The sequence below is a fragment of the Tilletiaria anomala genome (assembly GCF_000711695.1).
Source record: "Tilletiaria anomala UBC 951 chromosome Unknown K437scaffold_26, whole genome shotgun sequence".
Classification (NCBI taxonomy): Eukaryota; Fungi; Basidiomycota; class Exobasidiomycetes; order Georgefischeriales; family Tilletiariaceae; genus Tilletiaria; species Tilletiaria anomala.
Window position 1 is genome coordinate 53,992 of NW_013546996.1, and position 22,127 is coordinate 76,118.

At 55.9% G+C, this 22,127-nt stretch overlaps 7 protein-coding genes across 7 annotated transcripts; 4 read left to right on the plus strand and 3 right to left on the minus strand.

Annotated features, from left to right (window-relative positions):
* The first annotated feature begins 570 nt into the window (after nucleotides 1-570).
* K437DRAFT_88015 (uncharacterized protein) lies at nucleotides 571-3,746 on the plus strand. Its single transcript, XM_013388590.1, has 3 exons — nucleotides 571-1,154; nucleotides 1,242-1,328; nucleotides 1,406-3,746. The coding sequence occupies exons 1-3, from the start codon at nucleotides 701-703 to the stop codon at nucleotides 3,571-3,573; spliced, it is 2,709 nt and encodes a 902-aa protein (XP_013244044.1). The 5' UTR covers nucleotides 571-700; the 3' UTR covers nucleotides 3,574-3,746.
* Nucleotides 3,747-3,845: 99 nt separating this feature from the next.
* K437DRAFT_255620 (uncharacterized protein) lies at nucleotides 3,846-7,193 on the minus strand. The gene is made up of 4 exons (XM_013388591.1): nucleotides 6,037-7,193; nucleotides 5,037-5,965; nucleotides 4,946-4,964; nucleotides 3,846-4,874 (listed from the first exon to the last, which is right to left on the minus strand). The coding sequence occupies exons 1-4, from the start codon at nucleotides 7,083-7,085 to the stop codon at nucleotides 3,920-3,922; spliced, it is 2,952 nt and encodes a 983-aa protein (XP_013244045.1). The 5' UTR covers nucleotides 7,086-7,193; the 3' UTR covers nucleotides 3,846-3,919.
* Nucleotides 7,194-8,123: 930 nt separating this feature from the next.
* On the plus strand, nucleotides 8,124-8,550 carry K437DRAFT_218372 (uncharacterized protein; the record flags this gene model as incomplete). Its single annotated transcript, XM_013388592.1, has 2 exons — nucleotides 8,124-8,161; nucleotides 8,235-8,550. Coding segments are annotated over 2 exons (354 nt in total), but the record flags the coding sequence as incomplete, so codon positions are not given.
* A 1,160-nt stretch (nucleotides 8,551-9,710) lies between these two features.
* Nucleotides 9,711-13,359, plus strand: K437DRAFT_267688 (uncharacterized protein; the record flags this gene model as incomplete). The annotated part of the gene is made up of 2 exons (XM_013388593.1): nucleotides 9,711-11,304; nucleotides 11,384-13,359. The coding sequence occupies 2 exons, from the start codon at nucleotides 9,711-9,713 to the stop codon at nucleotides 13,357-13,359; spliced, it is 3,570 nt and encodes a 1,189-aa protein (XP_013244047.1).
* Nucleotides 13,360-13,395: 36 nt separating this feature from the next.
* Nucleotides 13,396-14,313, minus strand: K437DRAFT_278092 (FtsJ-domain-containing protein; the record flags this gene model as incomplete). The annotated part of the gene is made up of 2 exons (XM_013388594.1): nucleotides 13,396-14,102; nucleotides 14,175-14,313. 2 exons carry the CDS (start codon nucleotides 14,311-14,313, stop codon nucleotides 13,396-13,398), a joined length of 846 nt encoding a protein of 281 aa, XP_013244048.1.
* Nucleotides 14,314-16,932: 2,619 nt separating this feature from the next.
* Nucleotides 16,933-18,562, minus strand: K437DRAFT_255625 (uncharacterized protein). Its single transcript, XM_013388595.1, has one exon. It carries the CDS (start codon nucleotides 18,304-18,306, stop codon nucleotides 17,041-17,043), a length of 1,266 nt encoding a protein of 421 aa, XP_013244049.1. The 5' UTR covers nucleotides 18,307-18,562; the 3' UTR covers nucleotides 16,933-17,040.
* Nucleotides 18,563-18,596: 34 nt separating this feature from the next.
* Nucleotides 18,597-20,280, plus strand: K437DRAFT_255626 (uncharacterized protein). The gene is made up of 2 exons (XM_013388596.1): nucleotides 18,597-19,561; nucleotides 19,621-20,280. Exons 1-2 carry the CDS (start codon nucleotides 18,764-18,766, stop codon nucleotides 20,194-20,196), a joined length of 1,374 nt encoding a protein of 457 aa, XP_013244050.1. The 5' UTR covers nucleotides 18,597-18,763; the 3' UTR covers nucleotides 20,197-20,280.
* Nucleotides 20,281-22,127: the final 1,847 nt, after the last annotated feature.

The following is a 22,127-nucleotide window of genomic DNA, read 5'->3' on the forward strand; positions in this document are numbered from 1 at the left end:
CATGGGCTTAGTCTGGTGCATGACTCTCCCCGATGGCCAACCCTCAAACAAACGCCGAAAATGACTGAGAGCTTATGCCAGGCTATGTAGCTTTAAGCTGCTGGCCTGCTGTCTACCTGTGGCCTCGTCTTCGTCAATTTGCTTGGATGAGAGTCGCCGATTCTCTCCATGGAAATCAACGAGTCTTCCTGATGAGCGTGGATGAGGCCCTGTTCAACAGAATCATCTCCGCCCTGACGACGACAAGGGCGACGAAGGAGGCCCAGGCTTCACGTACCGCTCGACGGCGCAGATTCGGCGCTGACGCGAAAAAACCCCCCAGTTCGCTCAGCCATCTGCAGCATCCATTCATATCTCGTCTCTGCCGCTGGGAGCGCGTGACCCGGCGCAGGCACGCCAAGCCAGCGACGGCAGACAGGCACCCCAGGAATAGCTTCTAAGCACCTTTCTAAGACAGATTTCTTCGGAACTACTTTCATCTAGGAGAAAAAGGAAGGCAGACCCGTTGAATCGCCATTGCACGCATGTTGGAAGCACGGGCAGCAGCGGTATCCTATTCATGAAAGGATTGTGCTTTTTTGGCATGCTCAGACATTGGGTCGGTCGAGCTGCACGGTAGATCTCAAGGCTCAACGGGAGAAATTTATTTCCGACCCTGCAAACGTCCAAGGGAGCGGGAACAGCTCGCGGGGCAATCAAAATGGAGGGACGGCAGAGCAGAGCTGCAAGTGCAAGGGTAGCGGAGCTAGGTCGAAGCGATAGGAAGACTATCCCACTCCGCGATGCTTTGGCGGCAGGAGAACGACGTGGCGAAAGCTCAGCCTCTGCTTTTGCTTCATCGAAGCGGAATCCGTTTTCGAAATCGCTGGCAACGCAGCCAGTTCTCTCCTCACCGCCGACATACGCATCGTCTCGCTTTGCTGCCTTGACACCGAACCAAGGCCGCGTCGACAAAGGCAAGCACCGCGCTCTTCCGCTCGGTGACGATACCGGCGACGGCATTGAAGTCGACATAGATGCAGGTGAATCACCATCGTCTTCCTGGCCTGCACTGTCGGATCGAATCGTGCCACGCCAGTCGGGCACAGGACCCGACGATGCGGGAACAGCAGACTTTACACTCTCCGTCACCCAGGCGACTATGTGCCAGTATGGTGAGTGCACCTTGTGGATCCGGGTTGCAGCAAGGGACTCACTTCACAACCCGACTGACCGCCTGTACTCGCTCATGTGCAATGCAGTCAACATCACCTTTGATCCTTCGCGCGGCACCGGCCCGTTCAACGTCGTGGTGGCCTTCTCCAACTTCTTTCCTTATCAATTTCAAAGTGCGTCGAGCATCACACGCCGTCGTCGATGCTTACTTTCGCTCGCCTACTGATCCTTTCTCTTCTTGATGACCCAGTTCCTGATGACTACGCGCCAAAGCACCAGGGCTTGTGGAACTATCGCTTCCTAGTGCCAGATTTCGGGAACTCCTCGACAAACGTTATCGTCGCGCTAACCGACAAGGAAAACCTCATGTCCAACTCCTCTTCCGCACAAACCGTGCAACCGCGCACCTCGGCCCGCGGGGAATGTCCGGATCCGCGAATGCCCGCCGATTTCATCTTTTTCCCAACTGGTACTCCGCAGCAATGCAAGGATTACCTCGTCACATGGGAAGGCGCCTGGGTACCACCGATGACGATGTTCATCCTCCCCGAGAATCAGCCACCGATCAGCATCCCTCTACCTGATAATCCCCTATTCAAGCAGCAGGGCTCTGGCTCGACGAATGTGACGCTGCCGCTCCGGGCCGGCACGTCGTTCTTCTTCACCATGACCGATACCGGCAAGCACGTCACTGGCGGCGTTTCACAGCGCAACGTCGTCGGGCTCGATGAGAACTTAGTCAGCAACACGTGTCTCGGCAACGCGTACAACACGAACAACGGTTCATCCGGAGTCGATGACAAGGTCCCGCGGCCGACGACGACGGTGCCCATCGCAGGCGCAACCGGGCTCCCGTACAGCTACGTCACAGCATCGACCGCGACGCTAACCAGGGCGACCAAAGGAGATGTGACGCTCGTGACGTTCATCGCTACGCAGACCGTCGTGCAGGGCACGCCACTACCTGGCTGGGGCAGCTCGAAGCTTCCAAGCGACTCTGCGAACGGCAGCAGCGGAGGCCGCCGGCTGTCGAAGCACCTGCTCGGCATCATTATCTCCCTCGTCATCGTCGCAGTTGTAGCAGCTGCAGCAGCGCAGATCGTATGGTCCCTCTGCCGCAAGCGCACAGCGAGGCGCAGGCGCCAAGCGGTGACGAAGTGGGATGTGCCGAGCAGCAAACCGGCCGATCCTACCGCACCCATCCATCGCGGTATCTTCACCGGCACGTGTGAGTACCGCGGTAGCTTTGCCACGCTGCATAGCACACATGCGAGCAGTTTGGCGGATGGAAATGGTGCGGTAAACGGAAATAGAAACGTAACGGGAAATGTGAGCATCGATCTTGGGGCCAGCGCTACCGCCGCCGGCCTCGCCTCCTCGCGCGGTGAAGTGATTGCATATGGGCCCTTGGACAGACACGGGCCGCAACAGCGCAGTCGAGACGACAGTGAAGAAACAGAGCTGCAGGACTTGTCTTCGCCGTCCTCAACTCCGTTGGCCCGTGGTGCCAGCAGACACGCAGCACGCGGCGCGGCAGCACCGCCTCTCTTGCTCGCTGGCAACGATGGCACAGATTCGTGGCTGCACTTCTTCAATGCGAGCACAGGCAGTGGAACTGGTACTGGTGCGAGGGCATCGGTTGGGGGCGGCAGTGCGTCACAGCAGCGAAGTTCGGCGTACGCCGCTTCAGATTGCGGAGCGTTCACCTCTCAAGACAATGCACCTACCGGGTCGACGTCTCCACGCCAAACAGGCAAGCCTGGCGAACGCGCGGGGCCAGGTACGACGTACCGGTTTCCGTACGCGTACGCGCCAACTGGTATGGGTTCGCCAATATGGCCGAGCTCCCCCTCAGCCGGCGCTGTTGGCATGTACCCCAGCAACTCGACCACGGGCCTGTCGGCAACAACTCGCTCCCCACTGCTCCAGAATCATGCTCAGAGCATGGGTCCCTCACGCTCAACGAGCAGCTCGGGGGGCGGCGGCGGAAGCAGCGGTAATGGTACGCGCTTTGTGCAACACACTGATGCTGGACTGTTGATGGATGACAACATCGACGCGGAGGATGCGATCGTCGACTTGCCACCGCAGTACGATACCATCTCCAACATGCCTGCCGCGCGGGGGGATCTACGGGCGCAGAATCAAGCCCTACTCGTGCAGATGCCTTCCGGCCAACCGGGCGGTGGCGCCTCGTCGCCCTCAGGACCAGTCACCAGCAGTGACATGGCAGCAGACCGATCGGCCGCAGCATATTCCTCGGGACTCGTCAATCCTGATCTGCTCGCCGCCCTCGAATCGAGCGGTACGATAGGGAGCGACTTAAGTAGCTTTGCGCGTGGACGACCACTGCTGGAACAACTTGCTGGTCCTGAGGAAGACGAAAACGAATTCTGGACATCAGCACCGGCACGATGACCTGGACCAAAATGTTTTCAACCTACATTGCAAGGAATCTCACACATGACCTCCTGTCATTACTAGCCCAATTTCCACACTTTATCTTATCCGTTCACTTGCATTGCTCGCTGTATAATTTGCTTTCAGACTCACTACTGCACAAGAGCCATCATCGGCCCTGTAAAGATACAATTGTCAAATTTATCTTGGTCAAAAATTATCGATAGTCCAATGTCCGCCTTAGACCGTTGCGGGTCTTCCAGGGTTGCAGTGTCCGTCAGCTCTTTCGACTCATATTGCACCCTTCTATTGGGTATCATATCTAGCAGGTGGGCATCTTATCTACACAAATAGTTACCCACACTTAACAAACGGCAACGCCAGCGACAACAGTCAGGAGCATCGCGTCTACTTCTGGGTGGTGCTCTTGTAGGGCCGCGTCCATGCGCGCAAAGTTGGCAATGTTGGCAGATTGTCTATCTCTATTACTGGGGAACATTCCTCGCTCGTCGAGGCCGCTAAAGTCAATCCACAGACGTGACGGATCACGCTCAGCGCTGGCGGCCTGGTCGCCATGCCCGGGTGCCACCTTGATGACCTTCCCAAACGCACTCTTGTCATTTCCCCGCTTCCGTGCGGCCTCGAGCGCAGCGTCGTCCATCCTCAGCAAAAGCTTGATGGTCCACTGCGAAGTGCCATGCCGCGAGACTTCTTTGATGTGGTGCCGCTGTCGACCCTTGGGCGGGTCCGACGGCAAGTCCCATTCGAGAATGTCTGCATCAAAAGCGACGACAGACCAGATGAGCCCTGGGTGGTCGATCTGCAGCGTCAGACTGCGCGTGCCGGCCTGCAAATCGAGCACCTCATCGAAGGCCTGAACACGGAAGTTCGGGTGCTGCTCGGCTCCACTCAGCACTGGCGTCTCCATGCGGAACTTGTATGGCGTCAGGAAAGCGGAAACAGGATAGAGGATGTCAAAGTCCACATTGTACTCTGACATCTCCTTCAGCTGTGCCGGCTCAGAGGGTAAACCGAGGAGTGTATGCACATCGTCCACTAATCTCCGCATGCCAGGCGCAGGATCCGCAGAACCCAGGTTCATGAACCATTCGCCGGACGTGATATTTTGAGATTGATGAACGAACAGGCGCTTAGGATGCCACTTGTCGAACGGCGACCTGGTGGCAAAAATGCTAATCGATAGGACAGAAACACCGAGCAGAACGACGATGGTCTTTTTCAGCGCAGCTGAGCCGAAGCGATGGGCGAGCGGCATGCTCATTGGCAAACACAAAAATGTCAGGGCCGCGACGATAGTTCTGCAGACGGAAAGGATGAAAATGGGTTCAGTCCGCAGAAAGGTCCAGGCATATGAATGTAGTCGACTCACCCGATGATGTTGTCGGCAGCTGCCAAACAAGCACATCAAAGGAAAGTGTCAGCATCAACTGCCTTAATAGACAAGGTATCAGCAGACTCACGCGAAACCTCGCCCATACGTCCGGTCAGCGGAACAAAGAGATCAAGGAAGGACACGAGGCCCTCTGTTCCAACACAAGCAGGGATGACGGCGATGATAAAGTAAGTCCAATGGTGTACGCGATTGTCGACGGCAACACGACGCTCCTCAAGCTGCTGAAAGCCGATGAAGAACATGTCGTTGACGAAAGCCGCCACGGCGCTCGTAAGGATACCCAAGGCCATAAGGTACGCCGAACCGATGGAAAAGGCGTTCATGATGAGCAGACCGAAAACAAAGACGAGCGCATGACCGCTGAGCGTTGCGCGCTCCATATAAGGTCTGTTCGCAGGCTTGATCATCTTGGCGCATAGCCACTGCGTAGTCAGGATTGCGGTCAAGGCGGGGGGCCCATAGAGGAGGACTGGGAACCACTCGCGAGCGTACCACGACATGCTGCGTCCAAGCACATTTGCCATTAGCAACGCGACGGCATTGCAAGTGACGATGGCGGATACAATGCTACCAATGGTCGCCGCGAACGCGACAAACGTGCACGAGAGCATGCCAAAGTGCTTCTCCATGCGATTGAGCGACTGTAGCTGGAAGTTGGTAAACGCCGCCAAGCCCATGCTGAGCGTGCGGAACGAGTGTGAGGAAATGGAGACAAAGAAGCGTGAGGCGAGTGAAAAGTAGATGGGCAGCGTGCCTCGCGCGGCGGTGCGAGTCTTTGCGAGCGTCGAAGCAGGCGAGGTGACCAGGTGCTTGACGATGGCGAGGACATTTTCGCCAAAGTGCTGCACAACGCCTCGCTCAATGTTGGTGCTGATGTCAAGTCGTGTATGGTAGAGGTACGAACCGCCGACAATGGCCATGTCAAGGCCTGCCAAGCCGCCGTACTGCACAAATTGTCGGAAGTCGGTGTCGCTCAGGATTAGGCCGGTGGAGAAGCTGCGGTAACAACAAAAACGCTTGAAAATGTCAGTGGCTGCATAGCTAAGGGTAACATGCTCATCACTCACATATCGTTCGCGAGGACCGTTCCAAAAGGTCGCGGCACGGTACTGTACGCCTTGATCATGCTCTCGCTCGTGGCCTGGAACAACAGCTCGGGTCCGGACACGCCGCACGCCTCCAGGTTGACAACGGCACGGACCGACGAGTTGGTATGGTGTTGAGTAATGTACAGGTGCGAGGCATCCTGCAAAGATTCTTCGCCGTTGTTGAATAGAAGAACGATGGAGTGATGCAATTTTCCGAGTGGAGGTGTGGTGAAAATTCGCAGGAGCTCGTACAGCACGGCGACGCCTGCGCCGTCGTCAGCTGCGCCAGGTGACGGAAGCGTCGAGTCGATATGAGCATTGAGAAGTAGAGCGTCCTGTTTTCCCTCGTCCGTGCCGTCGGAAATGCGAACGATGAGGTTGCTCATGCCGTAATATTTCTTCCAGACGACAGAGCTCATAAAGTCGAATCGGTGCGCTCCGTCCCCAATCTGCTTCCAAACTTCGACTTCGACGCCTTGGCCTCGCCCGCGCGCGGTGCGATTAGTAGCAAACGACTCTTTGATATTTTCTGCGGAATTTTGTGGCATGCTTGCATTTCTGCTTCCTGCAGCTGATACATCCAATTCGATCGGGTGCCAGCCTTCAAACTTGCGCAACTCGGCCTCGAACCAGTCTTCCGCTTGTACATGTTCGGCAGTCCCGACCACACGGTAGCCAATCTCATCGCTGAGCTTGGATATAATGCGTAGCGCGTTCTCCTCACTGAACAAAGCGCCTTCGCCTGCCTGCTCGGAAGTACGGGACTCGGCGAGCGAGATGGGCGTGGGAAGGGAGTAGTGAGACCAGAGGGTTAGAGACGCGATGCAGATATAAAAGGCAGCCAGCGCCACAAGCAAGAGTGGCGACTTAGGCGTAGTTTTGTACAAAGCAGATGAATCTGCGAGTGACCCGTTCGAGGTTGGAGCAGCGCCAGGCTTCGTTGCAGGCTTCGTTGCAGGCTTCGTGTTGGTGCTGATGCCGCTGCTACTAGTGCCAGTGGCCATGCGGGCCGACTTGCGAGGCGGCATAGCGGCGGAAAAAAGCAGGTCAGCAACGCTTCCGACGGCTGCTGTCTCTTTCCTTCGAAAATGTACGATGGTGCCAGGGATAAATGAGGATGCTCGTGTGTGACACAGCGCACTATGTAGGTAAGTGGTAGACCAAGGCAGATAGGAAGAAAAGGTCACTTGCCATCGATGTGATGTGAGCGAGACATCATGTCGGCCCGGTCGCGACTGTAGAGCCGTGTTGTGCAACCCTACTTTAATAGTAATGGCTCTCGGAGGCTCCGACGATTTTGCGTCCCTCCCAGGTGCTTTGTCCGCCATCTAAGACATGAGCAGCCACCGCAGATCCACAGGACCACAACACTCCAGACTTGGCTTTGGCTGTTCATTCCCTCGTCAACTTCACAAGCATGCTCATTTCTGGACCACTCATCGAGCATCGCCATCAATAGCAATATAAAAGGATTGGATCACTTCTACGAAGGTTACGAGCGTAACTGTGCCCTTAGCAACCAAAGGGAGCATTCCAGCAGCGCAGAGCGCACGCACCCTGTCATACCCTTTTGTCAGCCACAAGCAACCACCCGACACTTCGAACTCCCCCACGAGTTCTCCTCTGCCCTCTTCACCATGACGCGCTTTCTCACAATGCTATTCATTGCCACAGCCGTGCTCTTGCTGCCGACTTTCTTGTACATCTCTCACACCACACCCGCTTACAACTTGGTCGAGTACGAACCGGGCGGATATCAGGGACCGCTATCCAATGGCGGGAAGCTGAAGCAAAACGCCAACAGGCTCTTCCACCCACCTGGGCAAGTTTCCCAAGGTCGGCCACCGGCAGGAGGGGAAGGCGGCGCTCAGGAGACTACGAAAGGAAAGAGTACAACCCTCAGCAACCCGTTTGGGGAGAACTGCTTGCAGAACTCCAAATTCAAGTGGCTAAATTTTGGGGCATGCACGAAGAAGCACTCAGGGAAAGGAAAGAAAGACCAGAGTACCGCCAAAGGTGCGGGATCGGGCGCTGGGACAGGCGCAGAGGAGTTGAATCTCTCCTCTGATGCGATCATGGGGAAAATGGATAATGCTACAGCCAAGTGAGTCTCAAGTGGGTTTCTTACCTTCCATATATCTCTTGACAGCTTACGGCGCTCGCTGTTTCCATCATAGGGCACAACTCGGCCGCGCAACCTGGCACTTTCTACACACCATGACGCTGCGCTTCCCCGAAACCCCCACAAAAGCGCAATCAGAGCAGCTCAAAGATTTTATTACGCTCTTCTCCCATCTCTACCCCTGCGGCGAATGTGCATCTCATTTCCAGCTGCTCCTTCAGAGATATCCGCCGCAAGTGCGCTCACGAAAGCATGCCAGCCTGTGGCTGTGCAGCGTCCACAACAAAGTGAACGAACGGCTCGGCAAGCCGAACTTTGATTGCGGCAAGCTGGACCAGACGTACGACTGTGGATGTGGGATCGACGCCATCCCGGTGTCCAATACTGGTGTTGCGACAAGCACGAGCGACTCCACGCCTTCGAAAGCAACACCGGTGCCCGGCGTGCCGGATGGGCCCAAGGCTGCTTCGCCGTCACGAAGAGACGTGGATTGGCTTGATTTGGCTGCCTATAGGGATGCGCTAGCTGTTGCACGGGTATGATGCAGCGCATACTGCGAGTGTTTCCTCGCTTTGGAAGCTCTTCTTCCCATGCACTGCTGCCGCTCACCTGGGGAGCACCCAGGACCGATACCCCGATGGCTTTCGCAATCGCAACTTTACACCGAGCAGCCCACATTGTATGTATAGACTTCTCTTGACTGCAGTGCCATGTTTCAAATGTTGTCGCCCCGTTTCCTATGATACTGGAAAAAGATCAAGGGCCAAGGCTTTCGTCTCTTGTTCTGGAGTGTGCCATATGCAGATTGCGGGTGCCGGACAAGCCAGCCATGCACAAAAAATGGAGTCGTCGCCGTGGAGTTATGAGAGAGGAGGGAGAAAGGGTGTCACGAGTGAAGTAGGGTTTAATACTTGCACCGAATCATGGTCAAAGACTCTCTCGGTCCACTCTGGTGGCCTTGCCATCCGGAGTGCTCATGTGGACACACCTAACCATGGAAGATGTGCTTTGGTTGGCAGCTGTATATCGACGTGGAGAGAGGTTGAATTGATGAGTCAATGAGACTCGGGGAATATCAAGGCCATCCTTTGAAGCCATCTTGGCATTATCGGAGCTGGCTGACTAGGGGCAGTCCTTCTGCTTGGCACAGATCCTTTAGGTGCAGCGATGGAACCGCGGTGAAAGACGCAACACCCGGACGGAGAACCAGCACAACCAGCACGCTCGTTTGTGATTGCGTCATTACAAGCGCCGAGTCCACGATCCAGCCGTTCCCAGAGGACGGTATCTCGCTATGGCCATCTCATCAAGGCTACCATCGCAGCACCTGCGATGGTGCAGCATAGCGCACACATGGATGTCGCTCATTTTCCTACTCAGCTTCTTTGCTGTTGTGCTTCCTGGCGCACCAAGAATAGCGACGAATGACATTTCGCCCCTGGTCTCCGCCTCAGTTGATCTGGGGGCTGTCTCCGCGTCGAGATGGGCAACTCTTAGTGGTGCATATCGTTCGGCACCCTTGTTTGGTGTCATGGCGCAACAAGTTGGTTCCTCAATGCCGGCTGATGAGGCTCAGGTCCAAGTAGGGGCAGGAGAAGCGCTTGACAAACGGGGTTATGCTCGTCGAAACGACGGTCAAGAGCAGCGCGACGAAGAAATTCTTGCGCGAACCATCAGCTTACCGAGGGATGGATCCCATAACGCACGCTACACTCCTCAGGAAGCGTATGATCGCGCTCTCCGTCTCTTGCGCTCCGTCACGTTAGCACATCAACGACGCATGCAAGAGTCGAACTCCAAGGGCTCCAGCGGCGCTCCAGAAGGCAGCGATGGCGACTCTGACCCCAACCCCTCGCGTAAATCCGGGGCTACAGGCAGCTCTGCGCCGCGGCATTCCGTTCTGCCCAGTTGGAAGGACATCATTCGTGCAACGTACAGTCCCTTTGGCATAGTGATACGCGTCTACCACAAGCTCAGCGACTTGTTCGCCTCTACAGCTCGTGCAGCACAGTACGGCCGATTCATTCTTGCGCGCACCTTTGCATTTCTGCACGGCATAACGGGCGGCGACCCAGGGGCAACCGGTGGCGGAGTCGGCGCTGGGGTGGGGCGCCTCTTGGGTACTGGGTCTACCCAGAGGCCCGCAGGCGCCGCGTTTGGATATGGATACGGAGGAGCGGAGACGGAACAGAAGTACGCGACGACAGGAATAGACACAGACAGGAAGAGCGAGCGCGCTTGGCCTAGCGCACAGCCGCGCCAGCTGTGGCCGGAGTGGGAGGCTTTTGCCGACGAGGCACTCTTTGGACCTCACATCGGCACCGGTGCTTTCTCAAGAACGACGGACAAGCGAAACAAGGAGTATGGCCTCAGCTACACTGATCGGCTGTTCCGAGCGGTCAAGGGCCGGGTGTTTGAAACTCTGATGGGAAAGGAGCAGACGAAACACGACCCCACAAAGAGGCCAGTTATCAGTCCCGGCGAGCTGAAGCGTGCCCAGAGAGTCGAAGAGGCCGTGAGCCTGCTACAAGCAATCGTCAACGTGGGCACAGACAAAGTCTCTTCCGACGCGATTGAGCGCAGCCTATCGCCCAAGGACATCATTGCTGCTGCTCTGCAAGCGCAGTCTCCACCGGCGGAGCCCACGAACGACTCCACTACCACAAGTTCCCTTGAACGGCCACTTCGCGAGGTCCAGTCTGACGCCCTCTGGGTTCTCGGCGAGCACCACCTCTGGGGAACCCACGGAAGCGCGGCTGATGTGCCGCGCGCGCGTGCTGCATTCGAGCAGCTTGCGCAAGCTACGGGAAACAGCAGCGCGCATGTCCGATTGGGATTCCTAGACGGCAGCGGCTGGGGTCATGGGTTGGCAGCTGGGGGGGTGCGTCCAGGCGCTGACACGAATGGGACGCGGGGCGATCAAGAGAAGGATGATGCGGAGGACATCTTTGGCGTTGGCAGGGGTGGCGCGGAGCAAGCCTCTGCGTTGTTGCACTTTGCGGCCGCCGCACGGTCCGGTGACCCGGATGGACAGGTCTCTTTGGGCTATCGGCACTGGGCAGGTATCGGCACTCCTAGTGCCTGTCAAGACGCGCTGGTCTGGTATGAGAAAGCGGCTGACCATTGTGAGCCGGACTGGCAACCACGGGGCCCATGTGGGATTTGCACGCTGACTTCAGGAACCAATCTACTTCTCTGATCCAGCATATGCACGATTCATGAACGGCCCACCTGGAGGGCTGACACTGCCATATACTAAGATCCGTCTTTCGGATATTGAAGGCGGTGTGTACGGTCCAGGCGCCTCCGTTGCTTCAACAGGAACAGGAGCGCAAATGCCGCAAATGCATGCAGTGCTTAATTCGTTGCCGGGCAGCGGCGCCGACTCTGATTCGCGCCGCTTGGAGGACATGCTAGAGTTCTACACGTACCATGCTGACAATGGCGAGCCTTGGCACATGCTCTTCCTTGCACGCATCTACTATCACGGCAGCCTCTGGGGCCCAGGCGAGACGGCCGGCGCCGTAGCGACGGACTACGGCAAATCGCTGCGCTACCTGCTGAGGATTGCGTCGCAGGTGTGGCCGCGCGACAGCGGCACAGTGCTCCGCGGTGGGCCTGCAAAGTTGGTCGCGGGACCGGGTGAGCGTGGCGAAGATGTTCGAATGCCGAATGTTGACAACACGCTGCTCAGCCACGCCGGCACTGCTGCAGGCATGATTGGACATATGTACTTGCGTGGCGAAGGTGTCCCGCAGGATTTTCACCGCGCCTGGGTCTGGTTCCAGCGAGGTATCGACCTGGCGGATGCAGTGTCGCACAATGGTGTAGGCATCATGCTGCGCGACGGGCTCGGCGTACCTCGCGACGTCGCCAAAGCAGTTCAAGCCTTTGAGATCCCTGCTTCCGAGAAGATTCCACACACGGGCGCCATTGTCAATATTGCCAAGATCCTCTACGATATAGGAGATCGAGCGGACGCCAGGAAGCGCTTCGAGACAGCGATATTCTGGGGTAATCCGTTCGAGTCTTACTACTGGCTCGCGAAATTGAACTCTGCCCAAGCACGCTCGCCCCAGTCCACAGCTCAAGCGCCCAGGCCACAACAAGACGACCTGTGCCGATTAGCTGTCGTTGGCTTTAAGCGTGTCGTCGAGCGCGGCGATTGGGACAACCCTGTCTTCCACCGTGCGGAGAAGGCGTGGCGGCGTGGTCATCGCGAAAAGGCACTCCTCGGCTGGATGATGGCCGGCGAGCGAGGGTACGAAGCGGCGCAGAACAACATTGCGTGGATCTTGGATCGCGACAAGCGCATGTTCCGTATTCCAGCCATCGACGTCGAAAGCACACAAGAGAACAACAGCAACGATCGTCTTGCCCTGCTCCAGTGGACGCGCAGTGCCGGGCAGAATAACATCGATGCATTGGTCAAGATGGGCGACTATTACTTCCGTGGACTAGGTACAGAGTCGCCTGGTGTCCCGTCCTATGTCAAAGCAGCGTTCTGTTACCAGGCAGCAGCCGACAGCCGGCTCTCTGCGCTAGCGTATTGGAATTTGGCCTGGATGCATGAGACGGGCGTGGGCGTGCCGCGACAAGACTTCGTTCTTGCGAAGCGCTACTACGACACCGCCTGGGTCATCAATCGTTCCGAGGCATATCTTCCGGTTCTTCTTTCTCTCATCCGTCTCCACCTCCGTGCGCTATGGGCCACTGCAACACGTGGCGATGCGACTGCGGCAAGCCTCTGGTCCAGCTATGCAGGCTCCTCGGAGATGATGGCGTATACGGAGCAAGAGGAGCATAGCTTGGAGGCTGCCGCGCGGATGGGTGGCCTAACAAAGCAACAAAGCGATACGTTTCTGGACAATAAGCATGGCCATGGACATGACGAGTACGACCATGCGGATCCTAACCTGCCAGAGTCGTATGACCAACGCCGGCTGAAGCGTTTCGATGATGAGCTGGAGGGCGATGATTGGAGCCAAGGCGAGGCTGATGCCGAGGGGACTTTGGAGGGCTTCCTGCTCGTCTTGAGCTTGTCTGCACTAGCATACTTTGTATATCTGCGTCAGCAGGCGCAGTTGCGGTTGCGGCAGCAAGGTGCGCCACCACCTCAACATGGGCAGCAGCAGCAGGAGGAAGATGCGCTGCAAGAATTTCCAGACCCGCGACCATAACACTTTGTATCATAGTCAGTCGTACCGGAAAGCGCTTTATTTGGCGTCCCATGCCGACAAGTCTCCGCAAGCAGTCATGCCAAGGATCTTTTGCATTTCAACCGGAAGGGAGGTTACTTCATCCTGCGGGACGTTTCGCAGGCCACCAAAGTCGAGGAGTGCAGCCGTCCTCTTGCGGTCGAAGCCTTTGTCAAAAGGAGGTCGAAAGTTGCGACACACCAAGAAATGCTCTACGCTGGTAGGACGGCTGCTCCGTGGCTTGACGATATCCACATGCTCGAACCACTGTTGAAACTGGAGCGTGAGAAGGTTGCCAGATTCGTCCATGCTCGACGTGTTGCCTTTTGATCGCTGGGTGAAGATCTTGGCGATGAAAGTTCCGCCGACCTCGAGCAGGCGCAGAGTAATCTGCGTGGCGGCGAGCATAAGCTGGGCGTGTAGGTACTCGTCCAAGTCGTGGACACCTGTCACATCTGGTGCACCATCGCATACGATGAGTTGGGCGAGACCTTCTTCATCGTTTGCGGAAGGCTTGTCGCTCCGCAGAGCCTGAACGACAGCATCTGCCGTCTCCTGCCGTGTGATGTCTCCGAGAATGTTGATCACACCGGGTATTGGCGCCATAGGCTGCAGATCTACAGCGACAATGCGAGATCCCGGTGGTAGTTTTTGCGTCAGGACTTGCGACCATGAGCCAGGCGCTGCGCAAAGGTCAACGACTCTCGTCGGCGCCTTAGAGCGGTCTTTGACCAGGCGCATCGGATTCTTTTTTCGTTTGGGCATGCTGCCATCCGCGGGAAACTCCCAGTAGTCACCCATCGCGTAGCTATCGCAGTGGAAGAGCGAGTATATCTCGTCCAGGTGCAGCAGCTTGTAAGCCGACCGAGCCCGGTACCCGTCTGTTTTGGACTGGCGGTAATAAATATCACGCTTGTCTGTTGTTGAGGCACCCATACTGACGGTATGCTGACGGCTGAGGCACGTACAGCAGGCTTTCCGGCTTGGCCTTGGTATGAATCGAATGCACTCAGTACACAGCACAGAAGTGCCCTGAAGAGCCTGGGAATGCGTCCACTACAACAATTTGGACTGAGAAAGCTGATTTGTAATGGTGGGTTGAGCATGATAGTAAGTCTATTCAGACTTTTGTTGTTTGTTATATTTAATGGTCCTGTGGAATTTGGCACCCGCAACCCGATGCACACTGAGCCCTTGCCTTACATGCACGGAGACAGTTAAAAGACATTTCATAAACGCAGCAGAAAGCACAATCGAAACAAAACCCTCCCTTTCCCATACACCCGTGCGCTTCGTCCGCCAACTCTTACCATGCCATGATGGCGAGCACCTCTATTTTCACTGCATACACCCCACCGACCAAGGGTGATTTGGAAGCGTGGTTCCCCAGGGCTGAAGGCACGCGCACCCTCGATGCGCCATATCACGGATGGACCGCATGAACCACCTTCTCGACCACGTCGAGTCTCGCTTGCAGGCCAGGCCCCCACAGACTCTGAGCGCCTGGAGAACATTGATTTCAAACACTAGCCGTCTCCAAGGGAAGGTTTCCTCGAGTTTGCCGCACGTACGACCGGCATTCAAAGAGTCTTCCACACACTGTCCACTCGTGTGAACGCCTTGGAAGCATGCGGGCGCGCCACTCCATCCGGCTGAGCATCGTCATCTGTCACCCCTGTCCAAGCCCTCCTTTGTGATATCGCGTGTCGCCACCATCAACAGCGAGTGTACGAACCTCGACCGCTTCCTCCAAAGGATCAAGGCAGTGGAGGCCCTCTTCACCTGTTCTGAGATAGTAGCCAACCTGTCCATAGCCTTTGCAGCCAACTCACGGGCTCAGCCTTTGCAGCCAACTCACGGGCTCAGCTCTGATGGGTTGAGCTCCAACCCGCTGAGCGTACCACCTTTCGCTCCCACCTGCCTGATTTCCTGGCCCGGATGCGTACAGAGTTTTTTCCTAGCATCATCCGCCTCCGTGCTTACCTGTCAGCTATGGTCTGGAATATCAATGCTACCACTTTTGACCCTTACGTTTAATGCGTGATGGAGACGTTGCTTATCATTGGCGACACGCCTGCGTCCGTCCAAGCCTCTTACGTCTTTGAAGGGCATGTCACCCATAACCCATGCGTGGCTCCCTATGCCTCTGGGCGCGTCCTCACCCGCCGCCCTCCGCAAGGCCGTGCAGGACCATGGTGACATGGCGATCGCCTTGGGTTCTCCTCGGGACCGTCAGTTCACATTCAACGGCCAAACCCTCTCGCAAGCTTTTTGCATTGTCCAGACACGAGAATGCCTCATTTCTACAACCTAAGTCCGCCTCAAAACGGCTCCATTCGCACCAACGGCGGCCTTGCACACTTGTCTTTCAATCCGTTCCTTCACAATCCTCCATCGCACGCCTAGGTGTCCCATTGGACAATTAGGGGTTCTTCTTTGTTCTCGTTCTTCGCACCATGCATCAACGACAGGCCGTGGCCGCATGATCTGGTGGGTGGTGTGCTGAGCCCGCCCAAGGCTCCACATATATTGTCCTTCGATTCACTTCACTTCCGGCCTTTTAACTATGATCACACATGCTGACCATGTACACTGAGCCCTTGCTTCAGCATGGTTCTGACCTTTCCTCACTGAAATATAAAGGTATAGTTGATCTTCGCTAGGGCACGCCCCTCCCTTCTCTACTTGTCGCACTTCGGTGCCACTATTCTTCCTTGCCAGCCACATCATTCACACCCACACACCATGTCTACCTCACCGTAAAGTATTCCTAGAAATGATCACGCGTCGATTCGCATGCTCTCTGAGTGCAGTTACTAAGCGTGCGGTGAACAGACATCCCATCGTGGCATAATCGCCAATTGAGCGGGTGGTAACGGCCGCTCGAGCCAGGCTCAGCATGCGTTGTCACTACCATCGCAATGCATCCTCTCTGTGGGCACTCCTCGAGATTCACCTCGAGCCGTTTCGTCGCTTCTCCCCTATGTGCACAGCTGAGTAGTTCGCAATACGCAGAAAGTCAACCGCTGCCATCCTTCCTCCGTGGTAGCCCCCCCCGTACCCAGCTCAAGCAATGATCGCCACTTGGGTTTAGCCCTGGCGCGAGGGGCAATCGCCGCCAGTGAAATGGCGAGCATATGCAGCATTAGGTTTTCTAATCAGAGACAGCATCTTAGGTGCTCGCAGAAAGGGGAAAAGGGCAAGTGTCTCGCGGTCAAACTTGGTGAAGGGCCTGAGCGAGGATCCAACGGGGTGGGGATGCGCTCCCACAACGAACTCTTGCCTCTGCATGGCATATACGTGCGTAGAGTCACCCCTACGGTCCCCATGCTTTCTCCTGCGGTGCCTTCACGATAATCATTGACTTGCCGACATATCAGTTGTCGCAGCTGCTCTCTCCTTTGAGACTTTGACATCCATCTCGCAGCCTCTCAGGTCGTCGTCTCCAGATTTCGCATTTAAAGCCTATCAACCGCACAGCAATCGATCCAGGTTTTGTCCGCCTGAAGGTCCGTATTAAAGATGTCTCCATTTGGCCTCCGTTAAAAATAATTCTGACAAGAATAGAACGGATGGTCTCCTGCTGCAGTACAAAAAGAAGCATGTTGCGTGCAGCTTGCAAACGTTCAACAACGTTCAACGCAATCCTCCATGTAGATTATTTCATTGTTTCCCTTGGTTAGAATATGCAGCTAGGTGAAGAATTGCAATGCCTAAGCGCCTCCAAGCGGTCTTGTCAGCATCTTGATCCGCATCCGCATCCGCCTGAATTGACCGCGCGAAAACCTCCTTCGCGATCAATCTGAACGCGGGGAAGCGTGACGCCCGTAAAGGCAGCGTCGATACGCCTGCAGCGCTCTCTACTCTCTCGAGATCCGCCTGTTCGGATGCAGAACGCACCACCACCCGTGTGAGATATGCCTGGCCTGAGGACACGATGAATGAGATATAGCAGCTCATCACGCTTGGGAGGTCCACCAGGACGATGCTCGTCCCACCCGTTGAAGCCCAGTGGCTGCATCGTATTCGCACCTTGATTCTGCGCTGAGAGAGGTGCTGCTCGATGGATTTCGCGTACTCTAACCACGTCTGCTCATCGGTTGCATCTGCCGGGATGCCCTGTACTGCACTCGATGGAACGTAGTAGACTGACTTGCTGTGATTGCGCTCGTTACTCTCCATCTTGAGCTGGGCTACCGCAGGCTCTTCTTCCTCTGGCCGTCGCTGTTGCTCGGCGTCTTTGGTCAACTTTTGACGCTTTTTCACCCGCTCGATCCGCGTCTCCAGCTGTTCTTTGGGCGTCTCGTGCATGAGTCGTCCCGCGACGCTCAGCGCCGCTTGCCTTGTGCGCAAAGGATTGGCTGGATCCGGCATGGGGTTGCTGAGCATCTCGATGCCACGGTGCAAGTCTCCAACGAGGTTGAATGCGTGCTGTACGGCGCCGCGATAGCGCGACATGATGTTCGGGAAGCCCATCGCGACGGATTCCATGTTGAGCTGCGCGATCAATGCCGGCGTCGCGGGTTGTAGCGGCAGCAGCAAGGCAGGTAGCATTTGCGCCAAGCCAGGTTGCGAAGTGACCTGTGCATTAGGAGAGGGTTTATTCGGGAGACTGTTGTTCCCGCCACCTCCTCGCTGCTGCATAAGAGGTGCGTCGGATGAGTCGGATGCGGCATCGTCCGCCTCTTGTTCCTCTGGGCGATTGATCGGAGTGAGATTCGCGATCGTCCCACCGCGGGGAGTTGCAGCGCTGAGTAGGTCCGCTTCTCCAGATGTGGATGTCGGTTGGCTCAGATCAGAAGTAGAATCGAGTAACAAGAGTAGAGACTGGATCTGATTAACGGCCGTCCGGAGGTCTGCCGGGGTCGGTGGTCCAACTGATGCGGTCAGAGGCGCATCCGACGGCGTCGGACCCTTTGCAGACGCCATGACCTGGGCGAACTGCTTGCGTAATTTTATGCGGCGCTCTTTAAAGACTGCACCTGAAGGCGTTCTGAGGACCAAGAGCGCTTCTGTATGTCCTGAATCCTCTAGTAAGCAAGCTTCTCATCAACTTCGCCAGTTGTCCCTCCCGCTCCGCACCTCGGCCGTTCGGCGCGGAACAGCTGTCAAAGACCGGAGCGGACGCGGGGAAGCGATCCTCAACACTCTCCTCCAAGCTGGGATCCAAAGGCGCTTCGTCAAGAATCAACCACGAACCTTTCCTCTTCAAACGTCATGAGCTGGATCATCCAGCCACCAACAAGCATGTTCAGCGGGATGATGGGGTGACAGTCGTCGCGCTCTCGCAAATTCGGGCTCTGTAGATTGTGGAAAAGACACGGCAGGTTGCGCGGCTTGCAAGCCTACCCTCTCTCATCTGCCCAACGTACACTTTTTAGTCCAAATGGATATCCTCCAGTCGGTAGACCCGACGTCTTCGTTGTCTTCCCTTTCCGACCCATATCGCCCTTCATTCTTTGAGCTCTTCGCTCAGGAACAGCTGCGAGATCTGCTTGCCCCAGCGCTGCGATATGTGCTCTCTGTGTTTACGCAGCGACATCCCCGCTACTTGCTCCGCATCGTCAACCGCTTCGATGAGCTATACGCGCTGGCGATGTATGCGGTGGAGAGGCACTACCTCAAAACCTGGGGTGAGCGATCGACCACTGAAAAAACTGCCGCTTTTAGTCTATTGATTGCAGTGCACCCTTCCACAGGCTCATCATTTGCAGAAAATTTCTACGGGCTGAGGCGAAGACGACGGCCTGGTGCATCGACGGACCGAGCCAAAGCAGCAGCCACAACTCGACCAGGCCAAGCATCTTACGAGGCACTACGGAATCGAGAGATCAGCTTATCTCTGCTGTTCCTTGTAGGCCTGCCTTACATCCAATCAAAAGCAAAGGACCGCTGGGAGCGCATGGGAGGCGGTGTATCGGAAGAACAACTGTTCGACAATGGCGAGGAACTCCAGGGACGGCGGGCTTTCCAAGAGAACGAGCAACGTACTAAAAGTCAGCTTGTGCGCCTGAAAGAGAAGAGCGAGGATCTCTTCCATAAAGGGTATCCGTACGCCGCCAGCTTCTATCAGCTTTGGCTGCTCATCTACCATATGAGGTATCTGTTTGGGAAAAGTCCATACTGGCGCCCCTGGCTTCGATGGATGAGGGTCGACGTTCGTCGAGTGTCGCAAGATGACTATGTGGGTCTATGTTATCCATTTTTCGAAAAGAGCACCTACTGATCCTTTTTGTACGGCAGCCAAACTCGGTGCCGATTCTGCCACCGGATTTGCCACACCCTCTTCGCGAGCCTGTTCCCTTTTTCACTTCCCTCATTCGATCGTCTCCCTTCATCTTTTTCGAGCTCCTCAAGTACGCTCTGCCCGCCTCCATCTTCTTTTTCAAATTCCTTGAGTGGTGGTACAGCTCTGACAACCCACGGCGGCGGCGAGGCGGAGGTGACGGCAATGGCGGCGCTGCTCCCGCGCAAGGCGGTTTTGGTACCAATGTGCCTCTCTTTGGGCCACCTTCCGTCCTCATGCCCGATAAAGAAGGTGTCCTCTTCCACAAGGAGGAGGGGTACCAACCACCACGTGTGCCGACCAAGATGGCGCTGGCGGGCGGCATGCACGGTCCGACCAATGTGGCAAGTCTGCTGCACAACTCGTGTCCACTCTGTGGACGTACACCTGTCGCGAACCCTTGCATGCTGCCGACGGGGTACGTCTTTTGCTACACGTGCGCCCATGCGTATGTCGATGAGCACGGTCAGTGCCCCGTCACACGGCGTAAAGTCATCGGCGGCAAAGACAGCATACGAAGAGTACTGGGTTAAGGATCGCTTGCCAGCCAATAGAGCGCCATCAATCATATCTACTTATTGCATTTGGGTTGCAATCATATCTGCTCGTTACATCCAGGGTGTTGAATGCGCTTGCCGCTTTACGACACTTAATCGATAGCCTTGTCGGAATTCCAGGCCTGTGAATGCTGAGTTCGATCGCACAATGAGCAATATTGCAATTGCCTCTGGCCAGAACCTACCATTTCAAATGTTCGACGTTGTTGTACAAGGGTCCTGTAGGATAACGAATCGTTTACCATGACAATGCAAGCATTCGGGTGGACAAACGGCTGAAGAGGTGAATGAGAAAGAGCCTACAGGGTCTTCGCTGTTGTTGCCGCCATCCCATACTTAGATGCGCTCGGAGGCAATCGAGCCTCGCGAGACCCAAGCGCCTCTACGCGACTCCCTTTGGCCGTTTTGGCCGACAGGTGCTACGTGGGCATCAAGGAGCGAAGCTATAGAGCACCTAAGTCAGAATATGGACCTGCTTCATTCTTCCTGAGTGGACTACCTCCGATGCTGCCCTACCTGGAGAGGCCTGCTCTGGAAACGGGTATGGTCGTCTTGTGGTGCGTCTCTCACCAGCGGGGGATGTGATGATTGGTGGATGGAGGGTGGCGACAGCGGCACTTGGTAACAGTGGCTTATGAGATGGTTGCAAGCGAACATTAGAGAAGGGAGGGCGAAGATGGAGCCGGTGACAGAAGAAATGCACAGCCCGAGGGAGAAGGATCAATGGCCAAAGGGGCATGTGAAGGAACACGACTACTTGATGCCGCTGATCGGATGGGTTGCATACGGTAGGCTTTTTCAAGCGAAGCTGACAATCGCGGCTCTGCTGGGGAAAGACTGGCTGCACTTGCGGATTTACGGACGGTCGGGTCGTTATCTGCGACTGAGAGCCTGCTTTGCGTTGCCTGCGGCATCGCTGTTGCCGTTGATTTGGGATGCACAGACGCAGCCGCAGTCAAGCGAGAAGATGGACTCGCTGCTGTATCGGAGACTGGCTCCTCTGAACAGCTCGCAGTATCCTCGCCAGACCTACTTTTGGCGCTAAAGGAGAGGAAGCAGGAGTCAAGCCTTCTTTACGCATGACATAACTAAGACTGATGACTTCGTCGAGATCTTGGACATCTTGAGAGAACGCTGTCCATCTTGGCTTGTTTAAGCGCTCGTGCTTGCTGTCCCGGCCTTGAGATGGTACGACGAAGAGTACGAGGAGATGGCTACCGTGCCCTGTTTGGACAGAGCGATTCGAAGACTGTGATGGATTGGCGAGATGGTTTCAGCGCATGGAAAGAAAGCAAAGGGAGGCTTCTCGCGCGGCTCTCACCTCGCAATGGCTCCCTTGAGTGGAAGCGTGATATTTCTCTCCCAGTGATCCCTGACACCTACCGGGTGCTATGCTTCCCCCATTAACTTGAGCACCTGCGTTGATTGCGTCGACCACCCGATGAACCGTTGCAGTAGCGGAAGCATGTTCAATTCCAGCTATCATGTAGTGGCTTTCAGCAGCGGTGTAGTTTCGGAAGACAGCGTGTGCGGTGCCGCTCAACAAACACGTCCGAAGGAACGTTTCTTGAACTGATTGATATCTTCGCTCACATAGTCCAAGTTCAGCTCATTGTTGACAGCTTCTTAAGTTCTATTTTTAGAATCCTCTATTTTGAGTCGAACGCATGCACCGTGCTTTAAAATTTGACTATTTGTAAGCGTATGGAACATCAGCGCCTGACGCTCCCAGAGTACATTGCGTTCCTTTCTTACCTACCAAACCATTGTAGCTCGAAGGTGTGACCGCATTCCATTCCACCTGGGTCATTGCTAAGTCGAGTTTCGCCAATTCCTTTCCCCGATTTGCTTCCAGACATGTAATGAGGGTTCAGCTTAGGCGCCTGTAGCTCCACTTCAATCAGAGT